General features: G+C 40.6%; 1 protein-coding gene across 1 annotated transcript in view; it reads right to left on the bottom strand.

Moving 5' to 3' along the window:
- Window positions 1-22046, bottom strand: part of LOC124279468 (integrator complex subunit 3-like) — a 58712-nt gene that overhangs the window by 6209 nt on the left and 30457 nt on the right. Inside the window, exons 19-30 of the mRNA XM_046715289.1 lie at window positions 18820-18923; window positions 11630-11674; window positions 11382-11501; window positions 10676-10769; window positions 8093-8152; window positions 6110-6178; window positions 5868-5946; window positions 5288-5401; window positions 4970-5018; window positions 2941-3108; window positions 2207-2298; window positions 272-344 (exon numbers count right to left, since the gene is read on the bottom strand). Coding sequence (XP_046571245.1) covers window positions 272-344; window positions 2207-2298; window positions 2941-3108; window positions 4970-5018; window positions 5288-5401; window positions 5868-5946; window positions 6110-6178; window positions 8093-8152; window positions 10676-10769; window positions 11382-11501; window positions 11630-11674; window positions 18820-18923 — 1067 coding nt within the window. The remainder of the gene's footprint in view (window positions 1-271; window positions 345-2206; window positions 2299-2940; window positions 3109-4969; window positions 5019-5287; window positions 5402-5867; window positions 5947-6109; window positions 6179-8092; window positions 8153-10675; window positions 10770-11381; window positions 11502-11629; window positions 11675-18819; window positions 18924-22046) is intronic.

Here is a 22046-nt window from a genome sequence, read left to right as displayed (position 1 = left end):
TGTTCTAGCTAATGTCTTTGAATGATAAATTCAGAATTTTAATGTTATGTCAATGTACATGTACAAGAATAAAGATTTGTAGCCTCAGCATATACATGTCTCTACATCTCTACAATCCAAGATGGCGGTCAAATGTGAATAAAGAACAACGGATATAGCGAACTAAATTTCTTGGTCCCTTGGAGTTCGTTATATCCGTGTTCTACTGTAATTAGAATATTCTTCTGACTCAGTGATGTACTTGTTTGTCCTTTAAGAAACCCTGTCTCACTTTGTTTTCTGTGATTCTGTAGCAAAGGACTGTACTTGCTGCAAGGCATGCTGAACACTTTCATTGTTGAGAACTGAAACAGAAGTATATATCATGATTATTAGCTGTCTTGCAAATAAAAAATAAAAAATAACATCCTCACAAAGCAACACACACATACAGGAACTAACCCATTTCAGCCATGATATTCACCATTTTAGTTATGTGACCTCAATTTGAGCTAGGTAACCTCCATTTTAACTTTGATGTGGCTTATGTGACCTCCATTTTACCTATGTGGTCTCAATTTTAGCTGTGATGTAGCTATGTGACCTCCATTTTGCTACGCAATCACCATTCTCGTCTATGATCTCCAATGAAGCTGTGATCTAGCTATGTGACCTCCATTCTAGCTATATGATCTCCAATGAAGCTGTGATCTAGCTATGTGACCTCCATTCTAGCTATATGATGTCCAATGAAGCTGTGATGTAGCTATGTGACGTCCATTCTAGCTATATGATCTCCAATGAAGCTGTGATGTAGCTATGTGACCTCCATTCTAGCTATATGATCTCCAATGAAGCTGTGATCTAGCTATGTGACCTCCATTCTAGCTATATGATCTCCAATGAAGCTGTGATCTAGCTATGTGACCTCCATTCTAGCTATATGATCTCCAATGAAGCTGTGATGTAGCTGTGACCTCCATTCTAGCTATATGATCTCCAATGAAGCTGTGATGTAGCTGTGACCTCCATTCTAGCTATATGATCTCCAATGAAGCTGTGATGTAGCTATGTGACGCCCATTCTAGCTATATGATCTCCAATGAAGCTGTGATGTAGCTATGTGACCTCCATTCTAGCTATATGATCTCCAATGAAGCTGTGATGTAGCTATGTGACCTCCATTCTAGCTATATGATCTCCAATGAAGCTGTGATCTAGCTATGTGACGTCCATTCTAGCTATATGATCTCCAATGAAGCTGTGATGTAGCTATGTGACCTCCATTCTAGCTATATGATGTCCAATGAAGCTGTGATGTAGCTATGTGGCGTCCATTCTAGCTATATGATCTCCAATGAAGCTGTGATGTAGCTATGTGACCTCCATTCTAGCTATATGATCTCCAATGAAGCTGTGATGTAGCTATGTGACCTCCATTCTAGCTATATGATCTCCAATGAAGCTGTGATCTAGCTATGTGACCTCCATTCTAGCTATATGATCTCCAATGAAGCTGTGATGTAGCTGTGACCTCCATTCTAGCTATATGATCTCCAATGAAGCTGTGATGTAGCTGTGACCTCCATTCTAGCTATATGATGTCCAATGAAGCTGTGATGTAGCTATGTGACGTCCATTCTAGCTATATGATCTCCAATGAAGCTGTGATGTAGCTATGTGACCTCCATTCTAGCTATATGATCTCCAATGAAGCTGTGATCTAGCTATGTGACCTCCATTCTAGCTATATGATCTCCAATGAAGCTGTGATCTAGCTATGTGACGTCCATTCTAGCTATATGATCTCCAATGAAGCTGTGATGTAGCTATGTGACCTCCATTCTAGCTATATGATCTCCAATGAAGCTGTGATGTAGCTCTGTGACGTCCATTCTAGCTATATGATCTCCAATGAAGCTGTGATGTAGCTATGTGACCTCCATTCTAGCTATATGATCTCCAATGAAGCTGTGATCTAGCTCTGTGACCTCTATTTTGCTGTGCAATCTCTATTTTAGCTATGTTACCTCCACTTTAGCTACGTGATCTCAATTTTAGCTGTGATCTAGCTCTCTGACCTCTATTTTGCTGTGCAATCTATCTTAGCTATGTTACCTTCATTTTAGCTATGTGATCTCATTTTGAGCTACATGTAAAAAATAGACCCCTAGGCTAAAACAATCTTTTAATTGAAAAGTACCGGTGTGAGAGAATGTCTACTCACATGATATGTTGCGACACACTTGCCGCATGTGGTCTAAATGGGACAACACCTGGTCCACTGAGGGATTGTCCTTCTTCAGTGCTGATCCAGTTCTGTTAAAAAAAGTCAATATCCATTTTGCTACTGGTCATATTTGAATTATAGAAATGTTCGACTTATCGGTATATTTTCTTACACAAACGAAAAAGTCAATAGCCCACAATATACTTGTCTAAGACACCTGATATGTGCTATGAATTCTGAACTCACCTTTGGTACATTTTACAAAACACATCTGTATTTCAATAACACGACACACCAGTATTTCAATAACAAGACACACCAAGATCTTAATAATATGATACACCTGTAATTCAATAACAAGACACACCTGTAATTCAATAACAAGACACACCTGTATCTCAATAACAAGACACACCTGTATCTCAATAACAAGACACACCTGTATCTCAATAACAAGACACACCTGTATCTCAATAACAAGACACACCTGTATCTCAATAACAAGACACGCCTGTATCTCAATAACAAGACACACCTGTATCTCAATAACAAGACACACCTGTATCTCAATAACAAGACACACCTGTATCTCAATAACAAGACACATGTATCTCTGTATCTCTATAATAACAAGACACACCTGTATCTCAATAACATGAAGGTAGTCATTTCATTAGTGGGGTCAAGCTGTTCTCAATAGGGTTAGAAAATCTGCTCTATTCACATGTTACCTTTGTCTTTTCTTTGGGGTTCCATTGAACTTTGTAAGTTGTTGGTTTATGAGTTCTGCTAGCCTGTCTTCATGTTCCTGGGCCCAATACTTCAGTATTGATACTGTGAAGAAGTCATTCTTCTTACACTCTCGAACCAGTATTGGTCTCAACAAGTCCACTGCTGGGCTGAAATAGTACACAGGTCAGTGATATAGTCTTCATAAAACATGCAGGTCCACATGACATCTTAAGGTGACTACTGTAGGTTGAAATAGTACACAGGTCATTCATATAGTCTTCATAAAACATGCAGGTCCACATGACATCTTAAGGTGTCTACTGTAGGTTGAAATAGTACACAGGTCATTCATATAGTCTTCATAAAACATGCAGGTCCACATGACATCTTAAGGTGTCTACTGTAGGTTGAAATAGTACACAGGTCATTCATATAGTCTTCATAAAAACATGCAGGTCCACATGACATCTTAAGGTGTCTACTGTAGGTTGAAATAGTACACAGGTCATTCATATAGTCTTCATAAAACATGTAGGTCCACATGACATCTTAAGGTGTCTACTGTAGGTTGAAATAGTACACAGGTCATTCATATAGTCTTCATAAAACATGCAGGTCCACATGACATCTTAAGGTGTCTACTGTAGGTTGAAATAGTACACAGGTCATTCATATAGTCTTCATAAAACATGCAGGTCCACATGACATCTTAAGGTGTCTACTGTAGGTTGAAATAGTACACAGGTCATTCATATAGTCTTCATAAAACATGCAGGTCCACATGACATGGTAACAAGAATACTGTGGGCCTGAGATATGGCAGCTGCCTGTAAATACTTGTATGTGGCCTTGTCAGTCCAGTGATTGATGGTCGGCCGACAAGAATGACTTGACCAACTGTGTCGTACCATGAGCAGACGCATTAAGTCACCTCTACTCAATGGCATCAGTTGCTGCAGAACTACTCTAAACCAGAATCTAAACTGGGTCGTATTTTTAATGAGTGGCATAATTTATACTGTACCAACCGCAAAGAGTTGACTTCAGTTACTGGATTAAATATGAGACAACTGCATAGAGTTGACTTCAGTTACTGGATTAAATATGAGACAACCGCAAAGAGTTGACTTCAGTTACTGGATTAAATATGAGACAACCGCAAAGAGTTGACTTCAGTTACTGGATTAAATATGAGACAACTGCATAGAGTTGACTTCAGTTACTGGATTAAATATGAGACAACTGCATAGAGTTGACTTCAGTTACTGGATTAAATATGAGACAACCGCAAAGAGTTCACTTCAGTTACTGGATTAAATATGAGACAACTGCATAGAGTTGACTTCAGTTACTGGATTAAATATGAGACAACTGCATAGAGTTGACTTCAGTTACTGGATTAAATATGAGACAACCGCAAAGAGTTGACTTCAGTTACTGGATTAAATATGAGACAACCGCAAAGAGTTGACTTCAGTTACTGGATTAAATATGAGACAACCGCAAAGAGTTGACTTCAGTTACTGGATTAAATATGAGACAACCGCAAAGAGTTGACTTCAGTTACTGGATTAAATATGAGACAACTGCATAGAGTTGACTTCAGTTACTGGATTAAATATGAGACAACTGCAAAGAGTTGACTTCAGTTACTGGATTAAACATGAGACAACCGCGCAAAGAGTTGACTTCAGTTACTGGATTAAATATGAGACAACTGCATAGAGTTGACTTCAGTTACTGGATTAAATATGAGACAACCGCAAAGAGTTCACTTCAGTTACTGGATTAAATATGAGACAACCTCAAAGAGTTGACTTCAGTTACTGGATTAAATATGAGACAACTGCATAGAGTTGACTTCAGTTACTGGATTAAATATGAGACAACTGCATAGAGTTGACTTCAGTTACTGGATTAAATATGAGACAACCGCATAGAGTTGACTTCAGTTACTGGATTAAATATGAGACAACTGCATAGAGTTGACTTCAGTTACTGGAATAAATATGAGACAATTTCACTCACCTTTCTTGCTTAAGTAACACTAATATACTTGTCATTGCCTCGGCATGAGCTGCAACAAACAGTCCGATATATATTTCTCATTAATATAGTCAAATCACATGTTAACTTTCAGCACAGGAAGTTGACATCATAGATGTCAAGGTCTTACAAATCTTCACAGTTTAATCTAGCGGAACACAATCTTTGCCAACACAATTGCCAGAGAAATAATGCTCCATCTGAGACCTCAGAAGAAAATCAACCTGGTTTATTATTACAGGTTTCCATGTAATCTATGAATGTCTAAAAACACAGAATAGAGGAAGAATTCAGCCTCACCTCCAAATTCTAGTTTGGGTAATATTGGAAGGATGTGTTCGATCTGTATGTTGTGAGACATGATCAGCTGCCACAGGAAGTACTGCTCGATTGTTTCCCAGTCCAGACTTTCATCTGTAGAAGATACAGACATCATCAAGTATCTCTCAACACATACAGCTCACTTAAATGCTGCCATAACTTCAATTTCAGTAAAGATTGATGTTGGAGGCAGCCCAGAGATCCAGAATACCACAAGCACAGGTAGTGAGGTGACTAAGGGATGTTACTGTTCGGGAAATCTTTCTATCATTTTCTGCCCTTTAACCAGACTTTTTTTGTCTTCATTTTTATCTTTTCTGGATAACGCATTTTGAAATCAAAGGCTAGCAGTCAATAATGCAAGATTTAACATCATGTTTATAATTTGTCAATTCATGGAAGCCTTTTTGGAGTAAATTAACCTCAAAGAAACTCAATGTTATTATCTGTTATACAGCCTCCTTGGCATTGTCACCAAACAGGATACAAAAGATACTACTCCAAGAGCTACGGACACAATGCTGCTGTAACTGGTTCTGCCACAATGTGTTGGACTTACTGAGCACAGAGAGGAAGGTCTCCTTGTTGTTGAACATGATGAGATGACCTTGAAGTATCTGACAAATCAAATCCTGGAGCTGAAACCAACAGTAAGTCATCAGTCACATTACTAACAACACATCAATAGTTTACTAATACTGTGAACCTTACTTTATTTCAAATCCCTCAGCTAATTACTACCATTTCTAATTACCTAAATCCAAATTAATTACCAATTTTAAGGGTTGAGGAGATTCCTACCTGAGTTCCATCTATGCAGGAGACCAACACATGGAGGAGTTCTGCATTACCAACAGCAATGGCAGGAAACTGAGGAAAAGATACATAATTGTTGTTGTCACCATGACAATGTGAGTGTTGGACATACTAGTGAGTCAGTTTAGTTTTACTCCACGCTAAGCAATATTCCGGCTATATGGTGGCAGTCTGTAAATAATCGAATCTGGGACAGACAATCCAGTGATCAACAGCATGAGCATAGATTGACGCAACTGGGAGATGATGACATGTGTCAATCAAGTCAGCGAGCCTGACCACCTGATCCCGTTAGTTGCCTCTTACGACAAGCATGGGTCACTGAAGACCAGTTCCAACCCGGATCTTCATGGGTGTTGGACATACTAAAACAGGGAGTGGGTATTTTAAGTTGGATAACTTGTCCCCAATCCCACTCACATTTGTGAATAAAATATGTTTAAATCACTAAAACATTTCATTCAATTTTGACAGACTATCTTCTCTACAACTACCAAACATCGAGATCGATGAAACCAAGCCCTCAAGTTCAATAATGTCAAATGTGGAACATTCCTGTACTAGTTATCTCATCTCTGACACCAAGTCAGTGCTCCAATCATTATCTCATCTCTAACACCAAGTCAGTGCTCCAATCATTATCTCATCTCTAACACCAAGTCAGTGCTCCAATCATTATCTCATCTCTAACACCAAGTCAGTGCTCCAATCATTATCTCATCTCTAACACCAAGTCAGTGCTCCAATCATTATCTCATCTCTAACACCAAGTCAGTGCTCCAATCATTATCTCATCTCTGACACCAAGTCAGTGCTCCAATCATTATTCATCATCTCTAACACCAAGTCAGTGCTCCAATCATTATCTCATCTCTGACACCAAGTCAGTGCTCCAATCATTATCTCATCTCTAACACCAAGTCAGTGCTCCAATCATTATCTCATCTCCGACACACAAGTCAGTGCTCCAATCATTATCTCATCTCTGACACCAAGTCAGTGCTTAATCATTATCTCATCTCTCTGACACCAAGTCAGTGCTCCAATCATTATCTCATCTCTAACACACCAAGTCAGTGCTCAATCATTATCTCATCTCTCTCTAACACCAAGTCAGTGCTCCAATCATTATCTCATCTCTGACACCAAGTCAGTGCTAATCATTATCTCATCTCTGACACCAAGTCAGTGCTCCAATCATTATCTCATCTCTAACACCAAGTCAGTGCTCCAATCATTATCTCATCTCTGACACCAAGTCAGTGCTCCAATCATTATCTCATCTCTGACACCAAGTCAGTGCTCCAATCATTATCTCATCATCTCTAACACCAAGTCAGTGCTCCAATCATTATCTCATCTCTGACACCAAGTCAGTGCTCCAATCATTATCTCATCTCTGACACCAAGTCAGTGCTCCAATCATTATCTCATCTCTAACACCAAGTCAGTGCTCCAATCATTATCTCATCTCTGACACCAAGTCAGTGCTCCAATCATTATCTCATCTCTGACACCAAGTCAGTGCTCCAATCATTATCTCATCTCTGACACCAAGTCAGTGCTCCAATCATTATCTCATCTCTGACACCAAGTCAGTGCTCCAATCATTATCTCATCTCTAACACCAAGCCAGTGCTCCAATCATATATTCATTTGACCCTATCAACCTTAGCACAAGATAAAGGGTAATTGAAAGATGACAACAGGACAATTTAAACTAGCAACACAGCTGAAGCAACGGAACTAAAACCCATATCAAGCATAATTGGGGCCCATCACAAAGTGTATCTGTGTTCAACAAAGGGACATTACTCTGTTCAAATCTATTTAAACAGGAAGTGGTACATCATTAAATAAAAGGGTGAGACTAAAATGAGGACCTGCTTTGTTAGCTGGAAAGGACAAACTAGTGGTTGATAGTATGAACATTGATATGAAATATGTTAGTGAGATTATATAACATACGTGTGTGTAGACATCGGGTATGAGATATGTAAATAATCGGACATCATCTTCTTGACATTGCTGCAAAGAAACAAACAGATCAACTTTATCACTGAACATTTGTCATGGAAGACTACAAGTGGACACTTCTAGATTATACCTTAAATGCACCTACATAAAAGAAAGACCCATGTTAAGTTATTTTTCAGAGCATCTAAGATGTTGAGTGAATGACATAGATATTGAGTTCATAAAACCTGAAGACAAATTACAGGAATCTTTTTATTCTGTACATGTTTTCCTGCTATGACGAAAGAGAAAACAGCTTGCTAGAACACATCCTGGAAGTCGGTCACCAACAGAGTCCTGCACATGATCTTCCCACACCATCAAACACATCCTGGAAGTCGGTCACCAACAGAGTCCTGCACATGATCTTCCCACACCATCAAACACATCCTGGAAGTCGGTCACCAACAGTCCTGCACATGATCTTCCCATACCATCAAACACATCCTGGAAGTCGGTCACCAACAGTCCTGCACATGATCTTCCCACACCATCAAACACATCCTGGAAGTCGGTCACCAACAGTCCTGCACATGATCTTCCAACAGTATCAAACACATCCTGGAAGTCGGTCACCAACAGAGTCCTGCACATGATCTTCCCACAGCATCAAACACATCCTGGAAGTCGGTCACCAACAGTCCTGCACATGATCTTCCCACAGCATCAAACACATCCTGGAAGTCGGTCACCAACAGTCCTGCACATGATCTTCCAACAGTATCAAACACATCCTGGAAGTCGGTCACCAACAGTCCTGCACATGATCTTCCCACACCATCAAACACATCCTGGAAGTCGGTCACCAACAGTCCTGCACATGATCTTTCCACACCATCAAACACATCCTGGAAGTCGGTCACCAACAGAGTCCTGCACATGATCTTCCCACAGCATCAACTGTACATGGGAACACTTGACAGCATGAGTGCTTCTTGGTAGGTGTAACAGGTCTCATAGCAGGCCAAATAGATAACAGGCAGAAGACTCCAAGTACTATCCAGCTGTGACTCTGTGAATTATTCCACAATGCAGTTGAAGGGCTGGAGTTGCACAAAGCAAAGGGTGACTGGACCCGATTGTAGGACTAGATTTCATAACTGGGTGCACTGTGCGTCCCGTGGGTCTAATGAAAATCATCTGGTTGTACTAAGGATAAGAGGCACCATAGAAAAAAATTGCATCTGAAGCAAGTCTAAATCAGGAGAAAAGCAAACTATAATATCCGGCGTTGATGATTAGTAAGGTCAGGACAGGATTATGGCCTGTGGGGGCAGCAGTTTAGATGGTACGCCTCCATAATCATTATTCCCAGCCACAGACAGTTCAAAAGTAGTACTGAGGAGAGGATGTGACACCACATTCCCATCCAATGATGGGTCAGATGCCGTCTTCTTCTTGTAAATGTTGTAAAATCAGAGGACAGGAAGGAGTTCATGATGTTGGTATGGATTTGATGAATGCTTTGTTGAAAGAAAGTTGCCCAATCATAATGGCATGTATGACAATTGATGTTTCAATGCTTGAATTTGTCTGACAATACACCTGTCCTAGTCTGAATTTGTTGCTCCCCAACCAGTTTTCAGGTGAGCATGGAAATGAAGTCTGTCAAAAAGTATCCATCAATGACACTCGACTCAAGGGTGCCTCATTGGAGATAGGGACTCAGACACTGATTCAGTAGCACCAGAAGACTGGCTCATCACAGCCTGACCACTGGCCGGTGTTTACATAATAAACACAATACTGCATGTTACTACTGTACTGGAATGTCTCAGGTTGTAGTTTGAGAAACCATCCACAACCACCTGTCAAGAGGAACTGAGGTCTGATTCAAGGCTCTGTGAAACTGACGCTTCAGGAGTGAGCGAGTTAGGGAGAGTGAGCTGTAGTTATCTTCAAAAATACAACAGATGCATCAAGTTTCATGGAAGGGCCAGATATGGGGCAGGCTAGAGTCAGTTGGAGATGCAGGAATTGTTGATGGCAGGGACATCACTGCAAAAATAACCACAAGGGTTCTATGGAGGCTGAACAAGAAGACCCAGCAGATACAGACAGCTTTACCGAACTGCCAAATGGCAAAGGAGGGTAGGAAACATCTGTAAATGCATTACCTGTCTGCAGGTTCTGCAAGGGAAAGTGACAGGACGTAAGGAAACCCAGCAGAAGTGAGACCGCAGATACATCCTGCCTAGGCAAAGCAAAACCGTATCTGTAGCAGAAGGTGATTTCAAACGAGACGATCAAGGGCAGCTCCCCAGCTGACCAACTGTGTGTTCTGGGCAGCTGATTTCACTCAGCTATAGACATTGGGAAAGGCAAGAGGCAAACTGTATTCTATCACCATGAGAGTAATTTGCTATTTTTCCATCAGTTTAGGGGGTATTTCTTTACACATCTACTGTCAAATGGTCAGTGTCTGTATAGTTACATTTACTGTCCTTGAATCATGGGTCTTAATGATGCAAAGTTAACAGATGCTGAAACAAAACAGATCCAATCAACATAACATTACTGTGGAAAACACTTTACCTTTAAATCTTGTAACAAATATTCAGAGGGGTCTTTTGTATCCATACTTTTACAGAAATCTTTGTATGTTGCCATTTTTTCTTCATTCATTTTGCTAAAAAAGAGCAATAAAGAAGAACAACATCAACACAGGATTTCCACTGTAGTTTAGATGTCATGAGGTGACATCTTGGCTTGGAAATTACCAGCAGAGAATAAAATAACTTACTTGAAACTCAGAATTATCACTAAAAAGCTGTGAGGAAGTGCAGATCATAAGTCCCTCGTAAAAGAATGCAGTAAGTTCTTCACAAAAGATGAGTCATTTATTCACCAGGAACAAATAATCTGCAATACCTAACTAATGATTTCTTGTTTGTGGTATAATGCCAACTCAGCAATATTCCAGCTATCTGACTGTGGTCTGTAAATGCCAGTCTGAGCTAGACCATCCAGTGATCAACAGCATGAGCATCGATCAACGCATCAGTCTTCATCAACCAATTCCTATCATAAGAGGCGACTAATGGGATCGGATGGTCAGACTCACAGACCAGGGTCATGCATGTCATGGTATCCCAGTAGTGTAGATCGTTAAGTGTTGGCTACATAAACAAACAAACAAACGTTGAGTGCAGCATTACAATTTAAACAAAACCATTCAGACCACCCAATCCTGACTTTGACTTTCACATGCACATCTTCATCTCTCAGACTTTGCTCTCACCTGACTTTGAGGAAGTACAGCAGATGGTAGCCTATCCTGGGCTGCCGAAGATACATTTCCCCTAATAACTGCAGTATCGGATGTCGACGTGGGTCCTCCTCCGACATTTGACTTAAAAACCTAAAACATCAATAACCAATAAGCTTAGTAGAGGTACATATGTTCATACTTAACTTCAAAAATCTTGTCTTAGTCAAAATACTTTAGCCTTATGAATATTACAAATAATACGTGGATCAGATACTTACCTAAACATAACAAATATTGGCGTTCCTATTGAATCTTCTATAGATCTGAAAAACACATAAAAACAATTGAAAGCTAAAATGTCTCATGTTATAAAGTGTCTGATAATGATTCTCCACTAACATAGCAGTGTCCCCGCCGCTAAAGAAGAATGAAACATAACATTTTTTGTACACAGTATTTATCTTTTGGTCACATAGATTACCTTTTGTGTGATGTAGTTATCGCAGAATGTAATTTGCTGACTAAAATTGATATTTTATACTTATCCTGACTCATGCTAAATACTCATGCTAAATACTTGTCTCCTTCTTCTGCGAATGATAGTGGAACACTTGAAATCCCTTGAAGTTCCCTTCTAAAATCACCACTCACCCACGAGTTACCTCCCTTGCCTCCTTGGCGCCCTTTTGGTCACCTGACCGGCCATGTTTTGTCACTCTCTCCGTATGCATGCCCGACACCCGGATTTACAGGGAAATCCAGAGTGCCCTGAGAGGGGAGGTTGGGAAGGCTGACCTCATGAGTCAGGATAAGTATAAAATATCAATTTTAGTCAGAAAATTACATATTTTCCTTATCCTGACTCATGCTAAATGCTTGCAGAATCTGTCGGAATCGGTAGTGGGTCAGGCCACTTCTGGATTCTCTGGCTGTTGACGTACGTCATGTATTACCCCCCCATGGGAACTTATGACGGCAATGCTGATAATTCTGTTCTTTCAACTTCCTCTGATGAGTCTGAGTCAGATTTCTTCCGAAACTTCTCCTGACATTTTCGTGTGCATTTTTAGATATACTAATGTTCCATTAGTTATCTATGGCAACTCCATCTCTTCATGCGCGCATCCACTGGAGATGCGACCTTTCTTCATGTACGAGTATGTCCCATACAAGTACAGGGTCTATCACTCATGCTAGCCTGTCCTAGACGTGTGCATGGACTTTAACCATTTGCTCTCCAGAGCGATGGTTTTCACAAGTCACGCGATAAAAGGGTGAGATTTTTCCTTTGTGGACCTGTTAGTTGTTGTGCTACAGCAAGTGGCCCAAACTGGTGAATGCCTGAGACGTCTTCGGTGGCAATGTCTCTGATGTAGTGGTTGGCAAACACCGCGTTCGATTTCCAAAAGCAGCCCTCCATTATTCTTGTAATCGAGCAGTTTCCATGCAGAGCAAGTGTAGACGCCAGGGCCTCTGACTTCGTGGGGATTGGAGGCTCGTGGACGCTCAAGTCCTGCTGCTTTGTAGGCTCTTAGTATAACGTCATTCATCCAGATCGATATCGTTGTCCGTGAGACTTCCGTGGGCGTCTCAGTGGATAAGGGGATGAATAGGCGCTTGAATTTTCGTCTCCTTGTTTTTGTCCTTTGTAGGTAGACTTTTAGTGCTCTGACAGAGCATAAGGATAGATCCTGTGTATCCTGTGGCCCAAGGACTGTAGAGAGTGCTGGGATGTGGAACTGTCTGTCTGGCTGTCTGGGCAGTTGGTTCTTGGCAATAAAATCCCATCTCAGTCCTAGATGTACGATGTCATGATGTCTTGATTCAAATCGTGTTCGTTCAAAGTCCAGAGCATGTATTTCTGACATCCGTGCTGCTGTTGCTAGGGCAATCAGGAACAGCGTTTTCTGAGTCAGTAGTTCAAAGGAAGTCCGTTCTAGAGGCTTGTAGGCATCACTGGTGAGATGTTGTAGAACTATGTTGAGATCCCAGGCAGGAGCCTTGAATTAATTTTGTTGGTCTTCCAACTTGAACGAGCGTAGTAGTGCCAGAATCTCTGGTACTTTGGTCAGCTTGACACCCGTCTTCATGGTGATAACTTTACTGAGAGCAGCCAGGTACGTTGAGAGTGTTGAACCTTTTAGTGTCTCGTCTGTCGCAGATGACACAGGTATTCCGCCACTTGAGGATGGGTTGCTTTTACTGCTGTAAAGCCTTTCCTCGTTGCATACTGTTCAAATCTCTGCCACTTGTCGTCGTACAAGTTGTGAGTTGATCTGTGTAGAGCTAGTGTCACTGCTTTCGCTGCTCTGGCGGAATACCCTCTAGTCTTCAGGCAAGCTTTAATACGCTCCAAGCGTGTAGCTGGAACAATGCCGGATTCCTGTGAGCTTGGTTGGTGTGTGGATGGACGAGCAGGTTCGACCACTCTGGTAGTTTCAGGGTTGGACTTCCGAGTTCTTCAATGAGGACGGGAAACCATACCCTCGCTGGCCAATAGGGCGCGACCAATATCAGTTGCAGCATTGTCGTCTGCTTGATTTTCTGTATTACTTGTGGTAGTAGTGCTGGAGGTGGAAACGCATAAGTGTTTAGTCCTTCCCATGAGATGCTTAAAGCGTCTGTTGCCCATGCCTGAGGATCCGGAATCGGTGAGACGAATGTTGGTAGTTGCTTGTTGAACTTTGTTGCAAACAGGTCTATCAGTGGAGATCCTGTTGTCCGTATGACGAACCGGACCGCTTCTGGGTGTAACATCCACTCCGTCGGGGATGGTTGAAGTGGACGAGATAAGGTGTCTGCTATGATATTTTTTGCTCCTGGAATGTGGCATGCCTTCATGTAGATGTTCAGGTCGTCGACGATGCTGAATGGGAGAAAGCTGAGTTGTAGCAGACTTTTGATCTTGTTGATCCTTGTTTGTTGATGTAGAACGCTACTGTGAAGTTATCCGTGTGGACCATGAGCCTTGCGTTCTTCAGTACGCTGGTCCAGTGTTGTAAAGCGTTGATCACTGCATTCATCTCCAACAGGTTGATGTGTAGACTCTGATCCTGACTCGACCACTTCCCTGCTACCACTTCGTTGTCGAGGTGGGCACCCCATCCTTGTAGCGATGCATCTACATAGAGATGAGTGTTGCAAACCGGCTCTGACAAAAAGGTTCCTCCGCAAACATTCGACTTCCGAGTCCACCATAAGAGGTATGGTTTCAGGCTGTCCGGTAGTATCAGCGGATCCAGACTGTCGAGATGGCTGTTCACAAATATTTGTAGTGGGCGCAGTTGTAGTCTCCCTCTGCGAGTCATGTCTTGAGCTGAGGTGAGTAGACCGAGCATGCTTTGCCAAGCATGTAGTGTCAACGGAGAGAGCAATGCTTGAGATATCATATGTTGTATCTTGACCCAATGATCCTCTGGGACGACTATGCGATTCACCTGCGTGATGAGTCGTATTCCTAGAATGGAAGATCCTGTTTCAGCTCCAGTTCAGACTAGAGGAGATTTACCAGCCATCCTAACTGAGTGAGAAGCCTGATGGTGAAGTCTAGTTGCAGTCTGAGTTGACTGGGATCTTGATGAACTTGAATTCCGTCGTCCAGGTAAAAATCACTGCATAGACCTCGACGATGTAGATATGTGACGATGGGCTTGGTCACTCGAGTACACAACCAGGGGTCCGACGATATTCCAAATGGTAGCACCTTCCACTGGAAGTTATGTCTGTTGAAAAGGAATCTTAGGTATTTCCTTGAGTCTGGATGTATAGGTACACATCTTGTAGATCTATGCTGGCGAGGTAGTCTGATAGATGAACGACATGTCGGAGCTGAGGGAGATGTATCATCTTGAATTTTGCTGGTCTGCGAAGGTACTCCTGGTTGAACTTCCTCATGTTGTAGATGAGCCAAAACTTCTCCTTGGAATTCTTCTACGGTACCAGGAAAATTGGGGAGTAAAAACCGGGCGTGATGAGATCTTGATTTATCTCTTCTGCTGCATCTTTGTCGAGTAGAGTCTTGATTGCGTCGTCCAGTTTCTCTGTCTGGTCAGCTGCATAGTTGAAGGCCAGCGGGTTGCTTGTAAGTGGCAGGGTGGCTTCCAACTGTATCTTGTACCCTCTGCGTATTATCTGGGATACGTAGTTGTCCTGTAGTATTCCCCCAGTACCGTTGAAGACGTCCACCCACTTTCGAAGGTTGTACAGGAACGGCTTGGGGTGGAAGACTCCAGTCGTTCCAAACCTGTCCTTCAGCACTTGGTTCCTCTTGAGCTGGAATACTTCTTTTCTCTGGCTCTCTGGACTCCTGCAAACTTGGATTTGTTGGAGTAGCACTGGGATGTCTGGCGAATCACATTTGCCAAGGTATCTATGCACTTTATCATCATGACCTCCCTTGATTCGTGTGTAACCTCTTTGGCGACTTCTTCAATCCCTCTTCCAAAGATGGATGATGCTGACCATGGGACTGTATAAGGACTTGGTGAACTGCTCACTCCAGGTGCACGATGACAATAAACCTTGTCTACACAAGAGAGTCAGGCTCGCTGATGTGGATGCTAGATGCTCCGACATAAATTGGTGGTCCTTTTTCTGAGTCAGTAGTGCAGAATATATCATCCGGTCGTCTTCTTCTTGTCCTCTATCTTGTAGCGGGAGTCATTGATGATGTTGTAGTCCTCATCAATCTCTGGTGCCTTCAGGAAGGGTTCCATGTGATGTAAGGGGAATTTCTTGGCGTTGAACGTCGGGATATGTTGGTTCTGGAACTTGGTAGCCTTATCAAAGGCTGAGCTGAGGTTGTCCGGTAATTGGGAGATCAGGTCGATAAGCGGAAAGGTGAGTGTGTCGAAATCATCGTTGGACATCTTGTATGTAAACACTTTGTCTGTGTCCTTGGAAGGTGATGCTAGGTCCAGGCCATTAGCAATCCATGAGGTTACGTCCGTATCGGAGAATATGACTTCACCTTCTTCCTCTGATTTAGACATCTCCCGCTCTGACAATCCACGACGACGTGAGTCTCTGTGTGAAGATCTGTATGACGAACTGCGCGCAGGTGAACGATCCCGATGTGATCGTGTATTCTTCCTGGAGTCTTGAGATCTCTCTCTAGGCCTTTCGTGAAGGTTGATTCTTAGTCTCCCCTCTGTACGATGTGGAGTGCATGCGCGCAGGTTCCCGATGTGCGTCTGAGTCCGATGGTGATGAAGACCCGGACCTGTATCTATGACGTCTGTAGGGTTCGGGAGAACGCTTTGACCTGCTTCTGCGTGGAGAATTCTTAGCGGTTCCTTCAGTGACGTCTAAGAATGAGCTGGCTCCAAACTTCAGATGGGGAAGATCGTCGGGTGCGTGAGCCTTAACGCAGGCTTCCTTCTTCTTCCAAGTGTGTTGGAGAGACTGCTGAATCTTCATGCAGGCTAGTAGTCATCGTAGCAGCTTTCTCCTGCTCGAAGCGACGTTCCATCATCGACGTCATCTGGTCTGTAAACTGTTGCATGAACAGTCCCGGGTTGAAGTTCTGCGATGTCTGAAGAGACTGCTGCAGGGATGATGATGCTTCTGACAATGTTGAGGCCTCTTCTAAGGCACACTGCACTAGTCAAGAGTTGACGCTGCTGCTATCTCTGGTACCCAATGTCTGTGTTGACAGAAGGTCTTCTGTCAATGTCTGCGCTGATAAAGTTGCCGATGTAGCTGTAGAAGCAGGCTTCGTCTTCTTGCTGACGACTGAAACTTCAGGTATGAGGATGGGGGGGATCACCATACACGTCTGCTTCTTCCGGAGGTACAATCTCGGCAGAAAAGGATCTCGACTTCTGCGTAGAGCTGTGTAGCGACTGCGACGAAGTCTTAGGGGTAGTAGCCTTCTTCTTCTGTGTCTTCTTCGTCTGCAAAGAGGTCAGCTCCGTTGACGACGATCTCTTATTAGCTCCAGGGTTCATCACTGGAACAGCGACCTGCCCCCGTAAAACGCTCGGCAATTCACTGGAATTATGAACATCGGCAGCAGTAGTTAACACACGGTTATCAGCGCGATCACTCGATTTAGACATGACTTGTGAATACCTTCTTACCCAGTCCATTGCACGTCTATGAATGGAAAAAAGGTAGTTAATAAATTCAAAAGTGGTTAATTCCAGACAATGTTTACAGCGAGAGCTGAAAGAACATGAAGTAGTGCAATCAGGACATAATAAATGTGGGTCAGACGCAGACAGTCTGACCCACATTTTTGAAAAGTGTCATGTAACCTTGAAAATAAGGCCCAGGTCAACCCAGAAAAGACAACGAACACAAGTTTCTCATCAAATGTAAACACAACGTATAATTTAGATCAAATTTCAAACCATATAGTAGAATACAATCCTAAAAGCCGTATACAGCAATAATTTTGATGTAAAAGGTCCAAAATAGAAAAGGATATGTGCTGTATAGGGATCCAGGTGCTCTCACAACCGTCCTCAAGGGCGAAGAAGGAGAGAGTGACAAAACATGGCCAGTCAGGTGACCAAAAGGACGCCAAGGAGGCAAGGGAGGTAACTCGTGGGTGAGTGGTGATTTCACGTCCGCTTTTTAGAAGGGAACTTCAAGGGATTTCAAGTGTTCCACTATCATTCACAAAGAGAAGGAGACAAGCATTTAGCATGAGTATTTAGCATGAGAAAAATAACAAGATTTTGAAAAGTGTCATGTGACCTTGAAAATAAGGCCAAGGTCACCCAGAAAAGACTGGTGGCTGCGTAATCCCCTAATGTAGGCTGTCACCAAACTTGAGGTGAGGTGAGGTGAGGTGAAATTGGGTTTAATGTAGTGCTTGAGAATATTTCTCTCATATGACGACATGCATGCGGGTGTATGTGTATGTGTGGCTGCTTGTACTAGCCCAGACTTAAGCTGGTTTTATAGTGCTAGCTCACTGAGATACCATGCCGCAGTGAAGCATGAATACCCCACTCAGACACATTATACTGACTCCGAGCCGACCAGTCCCTGTTGTACCCATTAATGCCGAGCGCCAGACAGGGACGAACAAGTACCATATTTTAACATCTTTTGGTACGACGCGGTTGGGGATCGAACCCATGACCTTCCGCTCTCCGGGCGGATGCTCTAACCACTGCACCACGGAGGCGGTCCACCAAACTTGAAGACATTTGGTACAACAGTTCATGAGATATTGTGTTAACAAGAATCGGGACGTATGTACAGACACTGCTGAATACATAGTCCCCCATGGGGTACAATCAAATGCGCAGTGTCAAAATAGCTGTTTCGATCAGAGGTGGTAATTGAGATGACAAACCAATCACAATCCAATATTTTTTTACATTCATGGTAGAAGACAAAACAAATCCCAAAGTGGTGCAGGCTGTAAAACCCGACTGAGCTGTAAGACCAGTGTGTATAATATCAGGGAGAGTCGTGTGTTTAGTATTTATAGTGAATATGAAATGTGACTTACTCTTCATCTATCTCCTGAGGCAAGAGGTTCAAGTTGAACTGGGGACTGAGAATCTGGCACAGGCACACAGCCAATGGTGTCGCTACATCCAGGTCGAAGTCATCCTGCACAAAACAAGAAAGAATACATAAACTTCATCCGACTTTACTACATAATGCTCTACAAAATGTAAAACAATAAGAATACATAAACTTCATCCGACTTTACTTCATAATGCTCTACCAAATGTAAAACAAGAAGAATACATAAACTTCATCCCACTTTACTACATAATGCTCTACGAAATGTAAAAAGAAGAATACATATACTTCATCCGACTTTACTACATAATGCTCTATGAAATGTAAAACAAGAAGAATACATATACTTCATCCGACTTTACTACATAATGCTCTACGAAATGTAAAACAAGAATACATATACTTCATTCGACTTTACTTCATAATGCTCTACGAAATGTAAAACAAGAAGAATACATATACTTCATCCCACTTTACTACATAATGCTCTACGAAATGTAAAACAAGAAGAATACATAAACTTCATCCCACTTTACTACATAATGCTCTACAAAATGTAAAAGAAGAAGAATACATATACTTCATCCGACTTTACTACATAATGCTCTATGAAATGTAAAACAAGAAGAATACATATACTTCATCCGGCTTTTACTACATAATGCTCTCTTTGTAAAACAAAGATAATACATATTTCATCCGACTTTGCTTCATAATGTCTGAGAAAAAACAAGAATACATATACTTCATCCCAGTTTACTACATTGCTCTCTGAGACATATACTATCTTCATAATGCTCTACATACTTCCGACTTTACTAATGTAAAACAAGAAGAATACATATACTTCATCCCAGTTTACTACATAATGCTCTACTTAAATGTACAACAAGAAAGAATACATATACTTCATCCTGACTTTACTTCATAATCCTCTATGAAATGTAAAACAAGAAGAATACATAATCTTCATCCTGACTAAAACAAGAAGATAATAAACTCTCCACTTTAAAATGTAAAACAAAGAAGAATACATATGCTTCATCCGACTTTTACTACATAATGCTCTACTACATAATGCTCTACGAAATGTAAAACAAGAAAGAATACATATACTTCATCCGACTTTATTACATAATGCTCTACGAAATGTAAAACAAGAAGAATACATAAACTTCATCCAACTTTACTACATAATGCTCTACAAAATGTAAAACAAGAATACATATACTTCATCCGACTTTACTACATAATGCTCTACGAAATGTAAAACAAGAAGAATACATATACTTCATCCGACTTTACTACATAATGCTCTACTTTAAATGTAAAACAAGAAGAATACATATACTTCATCCTGACTTTACTACATAATGCTCTACTTAAATGTAAAACAAAGAATACATATATATCCATCCTGACTTTTACTACATAATGCTCTCTGAGAATGTAAAACAAAGAAGAATACATATACTTCATCCGGACTTTACTACATAATGCTCTCTACTTAAATGTAAAACAAGAAGAATACATATACTTCATCCGACTTTACTACATAATGCTCTACTACATAATGCTCTACGAAATGTAAAACAAGAAAGAATACATATACTTCATCCGACTTTACTACATAATGCTCTACGAAATGTAAAACAAGAAAGAATACATATACTTCATCCGACTTTACTACATAATGCTCTACGAAATGTAAAACAAGAAAAATACATATACTTCATCCGACTTTACTACATAATGCTCTCTACTTAAAATGTAAAACAAGAAAGAATACATATACATCATCCTAGACTTTACTACATGCTCTCTACTTCAAATGTAAAACAAGAAGAATACATATACTTCATCCGACTTTACTACATAATGCTCTACGAAATGTACAACAAGAAAGAATACATATACTTCATCCGACTTTACTTCATAATCCTCTATGAAATGTAAAACAAGAAGAATACATATTCTTCATCCGACTTTACTAACATAATGCTCTACGAAATGTAAAACAAGAAGAATACATATACTTCATCCGACTTTACTACATAATGCTCTACTACATAATGCTCTACGAAATGTAAAACAAGAAAGAATACATATACTTCATCCGACTTTACTACATAATGCTCTACGAAATGTAAAACAAGAAGAATACATAAACTTCATCTAACTTTACTACATAATGCTCTACAAAATGTAAAACAAGAATACATATACTTCATCCGACTTTACTACATAATGCTCTACGAAATGTAAAACAAGAAGAATACATATACTTCATCCGACTTTACTACATAATGCTCTACGAAATGTAAAACAAGAAGAATACATATACTTCATCCGACTTTACTACATAATGCTCTACTTAAATGTAAAACAAGAAGAATACATATACTTCATCCTGACTTTACTACATAATGCTCTACGAAATGTAAAACAAGAAGAATACATATACTTCATCCGACTTTACTACATAATGCTCTACGAAATGTAAAACAAGAAGAATACATATACTTCATCCGACTTTACTACATAATGCTCTACTACATAATGCTCTACTAAATGTAAAACAAGAAAGAATACATATACTTCATCCGACTTTACTACATAATGCTCTACGAAATGTAAAACAAGAAAGAATACATATACTTCATCCGACTTTACTACATAATGCTCTACGAAATGTAAAACAAGAAAGAATACATATACTTCATCCGACTTTACTACATAATGCTCTACGAAATGTAAAAGAAGAAGAATAGATATACTTCATCCAAATTTACTACATAATGCTCTACGAAATGTAAAAGAAGAAGAATACATATACTTCATCCGACTTTACTACATAATGTTCTACTACATAATGCTCTACGAAATGTAAAACAAGAAAGAATACATATACTTCATCCGACTTTACTACATAATGCTCTACGAAATGTAAAACAAGAAAGAATACATATACTTCATCCGACTTTACTACATAATGCTCTATGAAATGTAAAACAAGAAAAATACATATACTTCATCCCACTTTACTACATAATGCTCTACGAAATGTAAAACAAGAAAGAATACATATACTTCATCCGACTTTACTACATAATGCTCTACGAAATGTAAAACAAGAAGAATACATATACTTCATCCGACTTTACTACATAATGCTCTACGAAATGTAAAACAAGAAAGAATACATAT

The sequence above is a fragment of the Haliotis rubra genome, unplaced genomic scaffold, assembly GCF_003918875.1.
Source record: "Haliotis rubra isolate DU_JTF1 unplaced genomic scaffold, ASM391887v1 Scf107, whole genome shotgun sequence".
In the NCBI taxonomy this organism is placed as follows: domain Eukaryota; kingdom Metazoa; phylum Mollusca; class Gastropoda; order Lepetellida; family Haliotidae; genus Haliotis; species Haliotis rubra.
This window is presented reverse-complemented; position numbering and strand designations above follow the sequence as displayed.